This window comes from Lepisosteus platostomus, chromosome 6 (assembly GCF_059453375.1).
Source record: "Lepisosteus platostomus isolate fLepPlt1 chromosome 6, fLepPlt1.hap1, whole genome shotgun sequence".
NCBI classification, from domain to species: Eukaryota; Metazoa; Chordata; class Actinopteri; order Semionotiformes; family Lepisosteidae; genus Lepisosteus; species Lepisosteus platostomus.
Window position 1 is genome coordinate 28,112,245 of NC_142616.1, and position 17,770 is coordinate 28,130,014.

Genomic DNA, 17,770 nt, shown 5'->3' on the forward strand with positions numbered 1-17,770 from the left:
CAGAGCTGCCTTCTTTTCTACACAATACGTTCATTCTTTCTGAACGTGCACTAATGCACATTGACCCCCCTCCCCCGCACTAGTCCGCACGCATTTATTGCTGCAGTACTGGCCAGACATCATTCTCCAAGGCGATAACTTTCACTCCCTCAGCGAGGAGTGGGGTAATCTCCTCTTTATCAGACACATAACACCACCCAGAGACAAAGACCTACAGCCCAAGTTTAAAGAACAGGCCTTTTGTCAGAGCCATTAGAACACAGGCCAGGACCATCAGAAGTCAACACTGGGGGATGAGGCGAAAGTGAAAAGGGGATTTAAACCCTTAATAAGGTTAAAGTACATTTCAAGGAGTTGTTCTTCCAAAGTCTCTAAAAAAGTGTCCATTCACACAAGAAACAAAATACAACCAAAGATTGGTATTTCTAAGCAAAGAACTTGTGCTGCATGTGAAAATGTAAAGTCATTACAGTTTAAATTAATCTATTGTGCTTTTAAACTTCATCCCCTCTTTGCCCCTACCCAGCACGATCCAGTTCATACAAAGACGAGCTTCTATATAAACAAAGTGAGAGCAGAGGGTGACTCACAACAGGATATGATTACGCACAGATTCCAGCAGTATGCTTCACTCACAGAGCAGGAGCAAAATGGGTCTGTGCTGTTTTTTTTTTCCTTTTTCTACTCCCTCCCCTGAGTAAAAGCTGGCACCTCTTGCTGCAAGGAGAGGTGCTTTCATCTGTGCTCGGGTGACAAGTCGGAACCATGAATCATGGGCAAGCCATCATTTTTGGGTTTATTCCGGTAAAAGAAATGGAAGAGAGGAAAAAAAAAGGTTGTGTTTCCCAGAAAGAATCAAAAGGCCTTGTAACATAAGGCAATCGAGAAAGGGTGATGAACATTAGAACTTTTCTTTAAAAAAAACAAATGGGGCACGCAAGTCGTGATCTATAAATATCCCCGGGTTTTGGATTTGGGTTCCGATGAGGATGCCAGCATCCTGCCAAGGAGAAGGAGATTTCCCCCCCAATCGACCAAAAAAACACACAACGCAGTAAATGGCAGGTCACTGTAGTGCTTCCTTCAATTGAGTGCGAATGCAGCAGCGCACTGCAAGAAGACAAAAGGCGCTTCAACAACAGCACCCCAGACAGGAAACTGTCACATCTGAGCTGCCCTGGAGCACTGGTTCTCTCCCAAACACAGCGTAACTGCAGTGTGTCTAGATAAAGGGCCTGCGTGCAGGTGGAGAGAGAGAGCCTGAATGACAACTTTCAAAGCTTTCTACTCCAGTGCTTCCTTTATCCCACGTTTCCCAACATGAAATAAGCTCGAGCAAACTGTGCAAAACTACATTTAACTGGTGCCTCTTTTTTCAACAGCAGCATCTGCACCATTACATGTCTGGATTTAACATTCATAGAATGGGCAGCATGCTTTGGTAAGGGACAACAAGTTCGCAACATCAAGCAGAAAAAAAGTTAATATATAATATGGGGGCAGAGCAGTGGCTCTGTGGCTAAGGATCTGCACCTGTGGCTGGAAGGTTGCTGGTTCAAAACCTGCAGCCGGCAGAGGAATCCTACTCCGTTGGGCCCTTGAGCAAGGCCCTTAACCCCAACTGCTCCAGGGGTGCTGTACAATGGCTGACCCTGCGCTCTGACCCCAAACTTCTCTCCCCGTCTGCGTGCCTGTGTGTCTTATGGAGAGCAAGCTGGGGTATGCGAAAAAGACAAATTCCTAATGCAAGAAATTGTATATGGCTAATAAAATGATCATATCTTATCTTATAATATTTTGTGAAACTTAGACGTCATCTCATGAATAGTAGGCAATACAAAAAAAAGTAAACCACAAATACCAAGGGTTATCCTGGACACACAGATATAGTCCTGCAGGTTTAAGGGGTCACTCTGAAATCATAAAGTTCTGAAGACTTAATGAAATTCCTTTCTGAACTTTGAAGCAGATGCCATGTTCAACTAAGTCATTTGGATAGTTGAATAATTCACCATTCATGACTTAGACCAATCAGCGTACCAACCGGTCAAAACTCATGTTTCAAGTCTGTATAAACTGATGAGTTAAGAGTGACCTATTAGACCTGCTGGACTATGGCTTTCCAGTATGAGTTGCTCAGACCTGAAGTGCCTAATGTGAACTACACAATCTATGTGGAAAAAGAGAGGAATTAGCTAAAACAGGTCACTAACCAAAAGGAAATAAAGCCATATAAATAAAGCACCAAGAGGGGACTCGCTGCTGTCATAACTGCCTGACAAACATGCCCCCATATAAAGCAAACCAATGGGTAAGGCAATATGGTGGATACCCTTTCTACCATAATAAGGTTTTAAAGCATGTTCAGAAAAGTATATGGCTCGTGTCAGTTCAGATCAGACTTTTTAGATTTACTTTACTGTACTGTACCACACATGCCTTGGAGAACAATGGCGAAGGGGTGAAGAGGTTGGCGGTATCAGTTACAGCAGGCTAACAGTCCTTAGCCCACTTCTTCAAGCTTCCTTCTTTACTCAGAACAATGCCAGCCTGGGTGTGATCTGGAACAACGCTCTCATCAATACCAGGGGCTGCTGGGAACACTGTGCCCTCCGAGTACCCACAAACCCCTGCACAGGGCTCATAGTAGAAGCCAGGTCAGTATCTAAGGATGATTTTAAGGCAACTATACAAAACCTTCCGTTTACTGTCCCTAGGGACTGGATCAAGTCAGCCTGATATTAGGGAATCCGAGGAACAAAGCAAATCTGATTACAGATTTGTTTCTGATTAAAAAATACTCAACTCTAAATCATCCAACAACACTACTGACGCCACTATTTCATTACAGAAAAATTCAACCAGAACAAGACACCCACTTACATAGTTCTGGGACTAAAACATCGGTCATCTTACATTAAAACCATGTGCTCAACATGTGCAATTCTTTCTCTTAAAATTCTGTCTGTTAAAGAATTCTCCCAGTGAACACCTGCAGAATTTCCAGAAAGGTTAAAATGACCCAAGAGATCACACAATATGAAACAGAAAGGAGAAGTGAAAGTCACAAGTTCTTTACTGGATACTCACCGAAGCAGAATTCTGCCTTTGGTCTTTGCTTTGTTGCATCACTGACCTGTACAGGGAGAGAAAGATGGCATTAGTATGAGCAGGAGCTTTGTCTCGGCTCAGCGTTCACGCAGATCTCCAAGACGACCTCACACTGACATGGGTGTGAAATTAACGTGTTATTCACATACCGTGTCAGTGGACAACCCCACGCTCCCCTCCAGTCTCAAGACACTGGCTGCTGACAGCATCCAGCAAAACATCACTGAGGTTATGCTGTCTGAGTAACATGTTAACATTGACCAATATGCTAGTTTCACACCATTTTTTCTGATAAGAAAACAGCACAGAGAAATGCTAGAAGTTTCACTTAAATTTATTCTGGATGCTAATGTAATGTGAATCTCTAGTGGCAGTTTTTAAAAGTTTCTTTTAGATTAGGTAACATTGGCAACTTGTCTTTCATTTTCAGGGAAAAGTAGCATGGGAAAAAAAGACTTCATCTTGGAACACGTCTAAGAATGTAGAGGCTCTGGAGTGTCACAGGGCTTTCGGAGACAGAAATGCATTATAGCTGCTAATGCACTCACCGCCTCACTGGAATAATGACATGACACATTTTACAAAGTTCAACAAAAAGGCAGCACAAAACACAGCTTTCAAACAGATTTACAAATTTAATTATTTTAATGTGCTCTTGAAAACACACAATTACTATCTTTGACCATTTTATCGCTCTGTGTACATCACACATCCTCTCAGCCCTAACCAAAATGATCCACTGACCTTGGAAATATAGGTGAGTTTGAGCGCACCCACATTCTCAGTTCCAGTTGGCAGGTTCTGAAAGAAAGTTAAGGAACAGCTGTCTGAGATCTGGGGTCAGGCTAAGAGAGTCACTTAGGGTCAGTCATGGTCCTGGTCACATGGAACTTTTTCTAACAGGCTCACTCAGCTAGGAACACAACATTAAACAAAAATGTCTCCCAGAGCTGTAATGAATAATATCACATTATTATTCTGGCAAAAACTGAAGACAAAATGCCTCGAAATATGAAACATTTTATAGCCACATAGCTATGGGCTTTTCAGTTTTCCCTACATACAAAACTAGAATGGTGTATTTAAATGTAAAATAAAGATACTGTCAAGTCTGGGTGTGGGCGTTTGCGAATATCAGCATGTGTGGGGGGTGCTTCTGACTGGCAGCTCGTGACTCTCAGTGTGGGAGATTCCACAGGTAGCTCAAAGCATCGTGCGCAACATATGTGGGATGTGTTCCCAGGTGATCAGTGACCCTAGACAGAGCAGTAAAAATATCAGTGGAGTCGTGATTACTGCAGAAAGCTGCTGCAGGGCTGCAAAGTGTACAGTGGTACAGACAGACAGATGCAAGGCCGCACTAGAAATGCAAGCTAGTAGGGCTCACGATGGGTGGAGGAGCTGATAGGAGTTGTAGGAACTCTCCTTCAGGGCAGCAGGATGTTTGTCGACAAGTAAAACGCATGTGTGTGTACTGCAGAGACATACATTTCAATGCTGCAAATGAGGTGTTGTGCACATAAAAAGCCTTCGGGTAAATGAACTCAATCTCACCAGACAACCAAAGTGATTCCACTATAAAAACAAAAAATACTTTATGCTTGTTTACATGAATGATAGCTAATTCTGTGAGATCCCAGACCTTGATGAACAACACTATTGAAATAAGGCTTAACATTTACAACTGACATGAGAAAAAATACATCAGGAAAAAATGCATGGCTGCAGTCTAACAGTGGCTGAATAACGACAAAAAACTTGTAATTTTTATCCAGTGTTGCTTAAAAATGTTCTAATTTAGATGGCAAGCAGTAGTGGCAGGCACGGACATCAAGATGACATGAAAATTTAATTACAAAAATAGTTCTACCTGCCAGTTAGGACCTCAGGTGAATAAAAAAAGCAAAGCAATATTTCAGCAGCTGCATGCTATGGGCTGAAAACCCTTTTTGATTGAGAAGGGGGGTGAAGGAGCAGCTGCCCTTGCCCTCACCACATTGCTCTAGTGACAGGGCACAGAGCTGAGAGCACCGGGCAGATGGGAGTCTGCAGCCAGGAGTGCAGGAGGAAAAGAAGTATAAAGGCAGGTGGCACAGTGCATCTGCACTCTAATTTCCCTGATCAAAACCGCATTTCTAAAATTACCCACAGAGGGTTCAGTCTTATCCATCAGACTTAACCACCCTGAATTACAGATTTTTTAAAGGCAATGCGCTCTATCTGGATTACAATGATTCATTTTTTGGAGGGGGGGGTGGCATCTTTCTTAACATCATATACAGTATACAGTACACACAACCCATAAATAAAATTCGAATGCTTTTTCTCTAGCGGTAATTCTAAGCACAGTCTTCCCAGATGTGCTTGAACAATTATTACGGTCGCATCCATTTTGATTATACTATAAACAGTATTTCTACTTATAGAATCTATATTTATATGCATGTATAGGGGGTTTAGGAGTTAGTGACATGATTCATAAATTGCACTGCTTTATTAACATTTGAACTGCTTTCCTGTGCCTGAAAAGAACCATACCACCATTTCATAAAGGCTAGTAGACACAAAAATCCAACGAAAGGAGGCGAGAGCAGTGCATGAAACTTTAAGAATGTCTGTTAGAAATATAAATAGAAACAAAGTGAATTATTTAAAACCTAGGAAAGTATTAATAAATGATGGCGCGATAACTTTGCTTGGCCCCATCAGTCGGCGCTGACTAAACACTCTTCAGAGATCTGCCGATTACAGCTTGCAGACAACTCAAGTCAAATGGTCACAGTCCCACATGCACAAAGACACCTACACACAGCATGAACTAGGTTCACAGGCCCATTGAAAATGAAACTTATTTTTTAAGCACACCCTTACAGCCAAATTAACCAGTAATGCAGATCCATATTTTAAAAAGTTGCATTACACATTCCTATGCCTTTTTTGAAAAGACACAAAAGGACAAACATTCACAGCACCCATCCCCAATGTCCTGTGGCACGTGTGCACGTTTACACCACAGTAGGGAGAAGCAAGAAACGCAAGACTTACTGAACAGTCAAGAAGCTCAGTCTGTTACAATGCGAATATAACCCCAAAGAACCTGTCCATCTGAGTGTGGGTGAAGTGTTGTTTTACTAATGCTACTACTTCGCATGTCATAATAACCTACCTACATTAGAGCTCATAACCTTTGCAGCAGAGTGACGTTACCTCAGCTGGGTGTCATCTGCATGCCTACCTGTTCAAAAATGTCAGAAATATCCACCTCCACAAAGACGTTTCACAAACTCACTGAATGTGTTCTCAGACTGCTGACCAAACCTGATGAAGAGATTGTTGTACTTCCGAGTGTCCCAGGATACAGTTGCAGCTTTGTTTTCCATCAGTATTTTGAGCACAGAGGGGAAAGGCTGCATTTATATAGTGCAGCATAAAGTTAAGCACATAAGTGCAATAAGTGCAGTACAATAGCAAATGCTCCCTCGGTCTACAGCCTGTTGCACACCATAAAGATGTACACAGGGATGAGATCGTCCGCTGCACTGCCAGCTGGATGTGAGCACGTCTACAGTGCCCGCTGCAGACAATTCCCTACCTGGGGGTTGTCCATGTACCACACCAGACTGCCCTCGCGCGTGTCCAGGATAAAGTAGCGGCGCAGGAATTTGCCGCTGTTCTCATTCTCCTCGATGTCCAGGAACCCACAGATCCGGTTCTGCCGATCCACGTAAGGCATCTCCAAACCTGCACATTCCACTTCTGCGAGAAACGAAAGAGAGAGAGAGAGAGAGAGTGAATGAGAGGGAGAGACAGCAGCGCAGAGATGGTGGAGATGGCACTCAGAAACGTCCAGTCTCTCGAGCAGAAGCAGCAGGTCCTTCATTCCTGCCTGTGGAGATCTACAGTGACTCATGTACTGTACACACCCCCCACCCCCCCCTTCTTCACCTCTCGCCCTCCTCCCCATCCTCCCCCCTCCCCCTCACATCTGGCAGCTACGGCACACTTGCTAATTTCTCCTGCAACTACAGACCCTACAAATCATACTTATTTAATCATTGACTTGTAAAATTAAAGAAACATTCAGTTCCACAGCACAGACCGGTTTTAACGCTTGCACAAATGCAAAATGAAGACATTTCCCAGATAAGACTTGTTTGCTTTCCTCTTCAAAGCTGATATGATAATACAAAGCACCGAATTTGCAACATTCAAAGCGGGATTCAAGATACCATATGGATTTTAATGTTAAAGCAATATGCTTTAATTTCCTAAAGCAATGTGCTATTCTAGTTAAAAAGTAGAGACACCCACTGATTCTTGCACTTTCTGGGTCATATCCAGGCTAATCTGACATTCAGATTGTCTAAAACCAAGTAAAAGTGTAAAAAATACATTTAATGTGAGAAATGCATGGGTAAAGCCTATGCAAGAGAGGTATTTATAGAGAACTCAAACCCAAGTTCTGTTCATTGCAACCAAATGTCAGAAACTCTGAGTCTTGAGCACAGTGTAATCCAGATCAAGGACATTAAATGCATTAAGCTGTTTAGGTTGGTGTGACAGGGTCGGTAGTGCACATTGCAAATATTAATAATAGCCTCTCTCAAAGCAGTCCTAGTTACTGTTCCTCTTCACAAGTTTTCTTGTTATGCTTTTTCCACCGAGAATACAAATGGGCTGCTTTTGTAAGCAGTCTTGCAGCTCCTTCACATTGTACATTTATTATGCCAGGAGTCAAAAGTCCAGTAATAAAGCATGAGGAAATTGTTACAACCCCTACACAATTCGCAGTAAAAGAAGCCACTGTAAAAACCAGTACAGACCTCAGAAGAATGAAGGACCAATCCCAACTTCTTCCTAGAAACAGTGTAAAAGGAAAAACAATTTATAGAAACAATGTGGGAAAAATTATTAAAAAAGGTGAACTCAAACTAAATCTAACAAAAGCAGAATCAAGGCTATAATTTTCTCATTTTCAGTTTCAATCATCTCTATTATACCTAATCTGGTATTCTAATTGCCAGATGAATTGATTACTGTCTCAGAGTCAGGACTTACAGTACATCGCCGCACTTCTCTGAAGTGTCGTGACTTGTTTTTTTTTTACTCACAATTCTGAAAGTAAGCCGATGAAGAGGCTACACAACTTTGGCGGGTTCCACGTTCTCTTTTTCCCAGTGCTTTTGTGACACAAAGAGCATGGAGCAGCTCATTGTTACAGTGATCATTCCTGGTGGGAAATGCACACGAGCACGGCTACACTTCCTCTTCTCCCCCAGCACACTGCCAGGAGTTACTGGAAGCTGGAGTTGCACAAACATTAAAATTATTAGCTCCAGGGCTTTACCATCCCACACAAGGCCTAATGGAAGCTGGAAAAACAACTTTTGCAATCACTGCAGTGGAGTATGTAGAACATGACAGAACATATTGACTGCGTCCAGTTCTATACTCTAATTCTAAATCCAATACTGAGAGCACCAGAGGCTCACTCTTAATGTTAAACAAGACTTACGAAAATTTACTCAGTACTTTACAATCAATATGACATGCTGGTACACTAAAAAAACAGAGTAAAAAATAAATTGGGTGAAACACCTGTTTTAAAGCAAGTTTAAGACCTGTCTTCTGTCTCAGTTCTAACTCGAATATGACTGGTACAGTACCTCTGGGAAGCAGCAGTGCGAACAGACCGCAGAGGACGGAGGAACTGTACTTGTGCTGTACAGCACTGCTGTGTACCTCCCCAACCTTTACAAATCTGTTAGATCAGTGGTTCTCAAACTTCTTGGACCAAGTACCACCCCTAATCCAACCAAAGCATCCAAGTACCACCTACAAGTCATCTTCTCATAGGAACCCCAGAAATTCTCAATGACCAACATGAGCGTGCGTGCACACACTCACACATACATATATTATAAATATTATAATAATAAACTTTATTTGATATAGCGCCTTTAAAGGTGGCTTCTCAAAGTGTTTTACAGAAAAAAAACATTAACAACAACTAATAAAAAAGCACCATTTCAGTGAGAGGGGTGAGCCTGTTTAGTTGAGCAAAGCAGATGTGAATTAATTTTTCGAGCCTTGATACAATTCACAACAGAGTCTAACAGATATTAAATCGTCAGGCATTTTCTTAACGGCAAAGGTCTTGCGGTGGATGTTGTAATGCGTACATTCATTTCTGGAGCAACCTATCTAATTCGTGCAACTACACCGTTATGTCAGCTTGTCATTATTCTAGCACTGTCTGTACAAATTCAGACGCATTTTATCCAGTCGAGGCTATTCTCTTCGATAAATTCATTCAGAAGCTGAAATATGTGCTCTCCTGTAGTTCCTGTTGGTAGCGGTTTACAGAACAGAAAGTCTTCATGGGACGTACCCTCAAACTTGTATCTAACGTAAACGAGCAAATTGGCCAAATCGACTACAGACTCATCTAATTGCAGTGAAAAACATCTGCTCACCTTAATGCGCTCTATCAGTGTACTTTTGATTTACTCCTTCATTTCAATAATTCTATGAATGACTGTCTTTCAGGGGGAGGGGGGCAGCAGGTCGAGCTGTTTAGCAGCTTTTTCTCTACACATAATACGTGTCAGCTCTTTTGCCAACGGTAAATAAGGTTCTTCAAAAATAGTGTAGCTTACCTGCTTTAGCAATCCGCAAGCTTGCATTTTTCCGCGTTTCCGTTTTTATTTCCGTATTTATTTCAAGTTTTTATTTCATGCGCATGGGAGCGAAACACAGAGACGCTCGGTGTATTTTTGTCAAATTAGAACAGTTCTTAAATATTTTTCTGTTATCACGCTTTCGTGTGCTCACAAGATGACCTGCGTTTGTAGCACGTATTTCTATGCATTCCTGCATTTACAACGTTGGCATTGTTCCAAAATCACGCACATTCTCCTTTCTCCCTATTTGCTGGAGATACAGTAGCTTTTTTTAAATACAATTGGCCACTTGCATCCGTAGCACGCATTCCTATAGAGTGGTATAGAATTACAGAGTATCTCTTGTGTCCACTGAAGTATTAGCGCGCACTGTATCGTAGTACGTAGGCTGCGTATTCGACACGTATTAAAATACAAAATATGAAAACCTGTCCCGATTTTTCAGTGCACACGACACAGTTTCAGGGTCATTTGGCGTACCACTTGGCGGCACTCCACGTACCACTGCCGGTACGCGTACCACAGTTTGAGAACCACTGTGTTAGATCAACTCTTAACGATTTTTTGACAATTGTCTTTACTGTTCGTACATAATGCAATCCTTTTGAAATCCCAACCCCCCACGCTGCTGAAACAATAACATTATGAGCAAAGTTTAAAGGGAGCAGAGGGAACTAATGTCCTGCAAGTGTTTTATTTCTAAACGATAGCAGTCTTGGGACTGCACAAGAAAACATTAGTTCATACCCCATATGACTAGCTCTCCTAGGACCAGAGATCCATGTAGTCAGGTAGAAAGGAGCATGCTGTAGAGACAACAGTGAACTGAGCAGCTTCCTTGGTGCAAGGTACAGTATGTGTACTCCGATTCTGTGGTTTGCCACAACTGTCAGTACCCAGAGTAAAGAAAATAGTCTTACAAACATTTCATCTAAAAATGTCTCAATTTTCCTGTGCTGAAAATATTTAATGGGCGGGCTGTTTCCTGCACAGCATTTTCTTTACAAACTGTACCATCTGCACCTCTCGTCTCCTGGAAACATACAGACTCCAACAGATTACCAAGCTACATATCAAGATACAAATTTGAAATGTACTGCTACAAGCAGAAGCTACGTTTAGAGGTATAGGCTCTGGACAATGAAACACCGGAGTAACATCACTCAATAGGGCACTGAGCACGTGCGACCGACATGTAAGATGGCATAGAGTCCACCACTGTCTGGAAAACCGCAGGAGGGATGTGGCACCATTCGTGCACGGGAAAGTCAAACAACTCACGTCTGGCTGATGGTGGTGGAAAAACTTGTCTCAGGGTTCGTTCTACAATATCCCATCAATCCTCGATTGGATCCAGACCAGGTGACTAATTAGGCCGTGACATATGGAAAACCTCACTGTCATGCTCATCAAACCATTGGGTGACCTCACATGCTCTGTGAATGAGGGCATGCTCAACCTGGAAGACACCCCACCTCTGCTGGCAGGAAAGACATTCTGCACCATGGGGACGAAGACGATAACTCGGTACCATTGCCTTTTACAGGAAATTAGTTCACCAAAACCATCCCAGGAAAATGCACCCCACAATGTTGTGGAAGCACCATGACCCATCACTGTTGAAACGGCTTTAGGTCGGTGCCATACGTGCACTGGTTTGTTGAGAATATGGTGAAGGATGATTAGTCTGACCGTAGCCTGTGCTCCTCGGACTCACATAGTGCATAGTCAGGTGTGAGAAGTGGTTGGAGCATTGCAAACCAACTGTCAAAATTTACTGTCCATGAAACCAGCTACCCCACCTGAAAACTGCAGCCAAATTTGATTGGAAGTAGCTTGCCTGTTTCGCCTTGCACTTCCATTTAAGGCATATCACCACTCTGGCATACACACTTTTCTGATGGTGTCTTTGCCTTGAAGCTCCATAAAGACATCAACTTAGATACTGCTGCTTCTGAAACATCAGCAAGTTGAGCTATCTTGGTCCATAATGTTCCAGTTAAATGCTCCCCATCAATTACCCCTGTCTGAATGTCACTGAGGGCTCCTCCTAGCACCCTGCAAGCTGTAATAATGGGCAACCAGGCCTGTACAGCATTATTCATACAACCTTAAAAATGCTGGAATGTTACTTGCTTAAGCAATGCATGAAACTACCTATGTGGAAGGCCATGCTTTCGATATTTTTGGTGTCCCTCCTTACTTAGATGTTTACATTTTTTTAATCACTACCTGTACTCCCTTGAAAATGTTAAAATGGAGAGGGCAGGTTTGCACTGTACCTTTCATTTAACCTAGTATGCTACACCACAGGTAGACTAAAACAATAGCCAAGACTGTTACATTTACTGGACGAAACTTCCCTTTCAAAACTAATCTCAAACCAGTCCTCTCACTTCCAATTTCTGGAACATGACTGGTGCCTTTGTGAAGATGGGCATTTGGAGTTGACTGTGCTTTTGTCCTCATCCAGAACTAACACACCACACAGGAATCATTCCAGAATAAACACACTTTATTAGTGAGCCAAAGAAAGAAAAGGCAGGCAAAGAGGAAAATGACAGAAACCCATCTCACACTGTAGGTACAACACTTCTGTTAAAAGAAGTCAATATTTGATTCAGTTATGTACTTAAGGGTGCAGGTAAAGGTTTGACTGAGCTTGACAAAGTGAACAGTCTGGCTTCATCTTCAGATCTAGTCTGAATCAGAAACATTTTCATTAAATGCAAAAGTTAAAAAAGTCACAGATCCAAAACATTTAACTCATATATAACAGGGCTAGCAAAACAGCAGACCTTCAAGTCTACTCCATTCTAGGTCTGTCTTATTTTATCATTCAATTGTGTACACAAGGACCCAGCTACACCAAAGACCTGCACTAGAATGGACTGAACTACCCCTCTCAGGTTAGATAAACTGCATGGTCCTCTGACTCAGTTTCTCTCACACTTTCCAATCACCAGCAGTCCCTCCTGCTTCTAATCTACAGCTCAGACTAGTGCTGTTCCTAACAGTTTCCTATGGCTCTTCCTGCACTTTGTATTTGTTGTAAAATCTGCTGACAGAGAAAACCTGCTAGTGCATCCCACCGAACAAAAAGATTTTAAAACAGTGACCCGATATTAAGATGCTGGACTTTGTGTTTCGGGTCTGGCCTTTGCACCATTAAAGTCAATTGTTTACAAACTGAAAAAAGGTGTCAGTGTGTGAAACAGGCATGAGGCAGCCTTTCCAGTTCATGAGACAACACAGCAGGAAGCCCTCAATATAGTGGCTGTCTGAAGATGGCCTTTGATAAGTCACAGACGCTGTTCTGCTCCTCTGCATCAAAACCTTATCAACGCAATGCATACAGTAAAGGGCAATATTAACCACTACTGCAGCACGAGTCCCATGGCAATGCTGTAACTAACACTACCCATACTATAAATGCCAGCTTAGGCATGCTAACATGGCAACCATACACAGAGAAGCATTTCTGTGCAGTAAGACACCTCTTGACAAAAATCCCATTAGAACGTTTGTAATACAACAGAATGTAACCTATGAAAAGACTGAACATTTACAGCACTGACAAGAAAATAATTTAAAAAAAACTACAGGAACCCTCTGCATTTGGTTGATATATAACAAAAGAGTAAAATCCAAGCCAAAAGAGGTCAGAACAATCATGATCAGTACAGGACCACAACAGCAAGGACCTACAGCTACATTTTTTTTGGTCCTGTACAACCACGATAAATACATTCTCTAGCTTTGTGAGCATTAACGCTCTTCAACCACTAAAACCTGCAGGATTGAGTTCCTAAAGTAAAAGTGAGTACTGCTGACCTGAAAGCCCAGAGAATGGACAAACCCAAATTATACACATAGGAGGGTGGAGCGATGCTGGGGATTCAGCCCACAGGCTCTGGCCTGCAGCTGATACCCATTCCAGCCTTAAGCCAAAGCCTCTACTGACGCGGAGCACATCTGCATTCATTCCCCCGTGTAAAGACAGCTTTGTCCTCAGCTGGCATCCAAGTTGCCAGGCTATAAAACAGCACAAAGGCAGTAATAGGAGGTTGTTGCAGCTAGCTAGGAACAATGTAGTCAGCAAACAATAGCAACATTATGCCCGTTGAAACTTGAGGCAGAATACTTTATAGTTCATGTGCAAAGTATAATAGCTCAGCTTTTGAAATGATGGGGATTGTATTATTAGGAACTGAGGCAAAAACAATCAAAAAGCAGAATCCATTCTGTGAGCTCTCTGCTGCAGTCATTTCAAGAATTACACAACTGTTTTGTATTTCAAAGTTATGCGTTTCACATTTTCAGCTCATCACTATAGAAGGCTTTGTATTTTTCATTTAAGGGTTTTTTTTTCACTCCCGGGACACACAGTGTATTGGCTGGGGACCACAGGCCATCTAAGAGAGACTTCGTCAACTAAAGTCAGCGTCACACTGCAGGACTCGGCACGACTTCTAGTCGGAGCGCATGTCAAATTGAACGACTTCAGTTGCTGAATCTCACTGCCTTTTCTGTCCTAGAGGGTGTCAAATTATACGACAAGGAATCGCAGGGGGTGAGTAATTACATGAGTCCCTCACGACTTTCCATCATGGTTCCAAATCTCGTATTGCGCCAGAAAAGTACCGCGAGGTCGCCTCATTTTGGTAGCCAATCAACGTGGAGCACCACATGAAAGTCACCAACAACATGGAGAACAAGCACATAAACATCTTGAAAAATGTAACACAGGCATTGTTTTCCATAAATAAACATCTTCAGAAAACACAGTTAAAAATATAAAACACCTTTAAAACAAACATTGTAAGCAAATTAGTATTGCGTTATAACATGGAACATATTGGGCACATTATCTCACAAGTACACATCAGGCTCACTGCCCACCCCTATGACTTGTGACTCGCAGAGAGTTGTAGAGGCATTAAAGAGCGCTATAACAGTCGCTGGGGGTGTCACACTACACAACTGATGGTAACGGGCGCGCTGCGATTCTACAACTCTCTGTGATTTTCTTACGATTATGTAAATGAAGGCTACGACTGAAAATCCTAGGAAAAGTCGTAGTGTGACGCCGGCTTAATCCCAATGTTACCCCTGCTGACACCTAGCTCTCCTAGCTGTGCTCTGCCACTCCAGAAATCTCAGCCACAGTCCAGTAGTAACATAATCCAAATTCGAACCCGAGACACCTGTGCCGTGGATTACCTTTACACTTTTCCCCACTAACACTCCCCCCAAGACCCTTTAAGAAAATGGTCCTTAACAGCTGCAGATTTTAAGTTTCTTACAAAATGCAATAGGTATCTTGCAACTTCCATATTCCTAAAGCTAACATTTTTAGTACAAGTAAAGGGAATACTGTTTGAATGAAGGGTCCATGAAGTAATAAAAGGCTCAGCTGGAACATGTCAAATAGATCAGCGTGTTCTGATGTCTGGCTTTGGGGAGCCAGTGGTCTTGCACTGTGCCCCAGAAGGTCTTCTATCACCTTCCTAGCCCCCACTACACATGAACTCTCTTGATTATGATTTTTTTGCTAAATATGACAGTCATCTCACTGCACACCAGGCCAATGGTCTCCCCAATCCATACATTGGATTCCCAATTACCTGGCCGAAACTATGACCCACTTAGAAAATAACTAGACAGGAAGTCATTTTCGGCTGGAGATTGGAATAATGCACCTAGAACACTTATCAAAGGGTACTTTGTCACAGCTAGCAACTGGACTGCTAGATCAATGCTAAGATTTAACCAGCAGGAACACAGTGTTCACACAACAACTAGAGATCTCCACCTCCAGTTCCAGTTTGTTCTAAACATTTATCTCATTCTCTCTCCCTTTCTGTGAGCAGTGAAGCTGGGCATCAGAGTATCCTTGGAATATCTCTTAGTTGCCTCCAGGGAATTGGATGATTTGAGGCTTTTTATTTTCTCTTTCAAGAAAACAACAAAAGAAAAAATAGTTTATGGTAGGACCTATAACATTCCACACTGTGTATCATGAAATATCAGTGTTCAGTCTCTTTCCAAGATGGCAGAGAGGCTCAGCCATCTAGAAGAGCTCTGTGTTACCATCGTGATGTATTCATTTAGTCATGAGGACAGGAAGCTTATGAAAATTGTAGAGGGACTAAATGCAGAGATACTGTGGTGAAGCTGTTTGAAAGAATTCCCACTTATTTCAACATCACGTGCAGTCTAGTGTTTGAAATGATTTTCAACTTTGTTAAAAGTTTAGTACAGCTGTATGAAGTAATGAATGACTGTGAAGGATGATCTCTGAACACAAGAATGGAATAGTGTTTCTGAACGACAGAAGGTGAGAAAGACTTCAGTTCAGTGCTCAAATGATTAAGTTTCACGTGGCAGGAAGAGAATGGTCCAAATGTGTTTTAAATATTTACAATGAAGTTACTATTAAGACTGAACAGAGAGTCGGGGTTCACCATTCAGGTGGCAAACATAAGAAAGGATCCTCAGAGTTCCTCCTTGCCTTGAGTAACACAGTAGACTAACTCCTCAAATACAAGGTTCTAGTGTAGGTGGCTGCACAGAATACAGTTAAGCACCTTTGTTGAAGTACAGTTTAGACCTACAAAGAGTGAACTCATTGACATAATCGCTGAATGGAAGATGCTGATGTAATGTATTCTGCAGCACTGAATCCCAGTCTTATTCCTCACAATTTTTTAACAACAAGCCTAGTCATGACCACCAGCTTCAGTAAAGTAAAAATGTGCCTATGTTTGAGGTGAATTTAATCTATTAAAAAGATCAGTTTACTTATTTTATAAAACATTCACCAAATGATTAGTTGTATAGGGCCAAAAAAACATAGCACTGCCACTGTATTTGTATTTATACTCTTTTGTGAAACTGAAAATGATCATTAATTTACAGTAAATGTAGAATATGATCTACAAAGGCAGTTCCAGTAACCCTCCTTCATTTCTTCCTGTAACACTATGGGATGGAGAGTCAGTCCAACAGCACATCACTTTGCCTACCTGGCAGATAGGCAGATACCGCTAAGTCTCTAAACTACCACTTAAAGACTATCCCCCAACTTCCCCAAATACCTTACTTATTAGGGACTCACAAAGTTCAACAAGAAAATGGCTGAACTTCAATACACACAAATACAGTAGACAGCGTACACCAATGTGGATGTCATTCTTAGTAAAATGTTTCCTCAGCCAGTATATTTTCAGTAACTGGAGTGATCCAGTAACCCAGCAGCGGTTAACTGGAATCATTGCTCTTGTAACGTGGGCTGTAAGTGGGTAAACTGAATGAACTGTCAAGAAAAGAAGTTTACCGGATCCTGAAAACACTTTAATCAGCACTATGATTCGTCAAATCACCTGGCAATTTCTAGACTAACTGCCAGAATCTAGTCAAGGGATAACAGTAAAGCAGCACATTGCTGAGTATACAATTAAAGAGCAACACCAAAAACCACTGGAATTTCATATCAGTCCTTACCTTTCACACAGCCATGACACAAAGGAGGAAAATACACACTGACCTAACTGATGTCCTATACTACAGTACAGTGAATTGGGCTTTCTCTCAAAATCACAGAGTGAAATTTGTTTAACGGTAGTACAGAATGTGAATCGAGATGTGCAAATAATTGCATGCCACTTCCACAGCTCTCAATATTAGTTGATATTAAAAAAAACAGAACTATATGTAGAGGCATGTGTTGCAGCTTTTGTTCTCTTAAGTCCTGAGTTCTTCACAACCAGAGAACGCAGCAACACCAGGGAGGGAGTGGGCAGGACAGCACACCGCCCAACCTGCTCTGGAGCCTGGGACAAGAGCTGTGGGAGGGTGGAATGCCATTTAAGGTGCGCTGTACCAACAATGTGGCTGAACACTTCTTCTAAATAGAGAAGGGCTGTTAAAACATAGTAACACCACATTTAATAATTGCTCAACTGAGCAGAGAG

The 17,770-nt window shown here is 42.0% G+C and overlaps 1 protein-coding gene across 7 annotated transcripts in view; it reads right to left on the minus strand.

Annotated features, from left to right (window-relative positions):
* Positions 1 to 17,770, minus strand: part of plekha1b (pleckstrin homology domain containing A1b) — a 42,739-nt gene that overhangs the window by 19,540 nt on the left and 5,429 nt on the right. For 4 of the 7 annotated variants that reach the window (XM_088635191.1, XM_088635196.1, XM_088635195.1 and 1 more), the window contains exons 2-5: positions 7,935 to 7,968; positions 6,704 to 6,867; positions 3,856 to 3,912; positions 3,091 to 3,136 (exon numbers count right to left, since the gene is read on the minus strand). In XM_088635191.1, the coding sequence (XP_088491317.1) occupies positions 3,091 to 3,136; positions 3,856 to 3,912; positions 6,704 to 6,844 (244 nt within the window). In that variant the 5' untranslated portion in view covers positions 6,845 to 6,867; positions 7,935 to 7,968. Of the gene's footprint in view, positions 1 to 3,090; positions 3,137 to 3,855; positions 3,913 to 6,703; positions 6,868 to 7,934; positions 7,969 to 8,222; positions 8,415 to 11,075; positions 11,272 to 17,770 lie in introns of all 7 variants that reach the window. The other 3 variants (XM_088635193.1, XM_088635194.1, XM_088635192.1) reach the window with 3 other exon arrangements.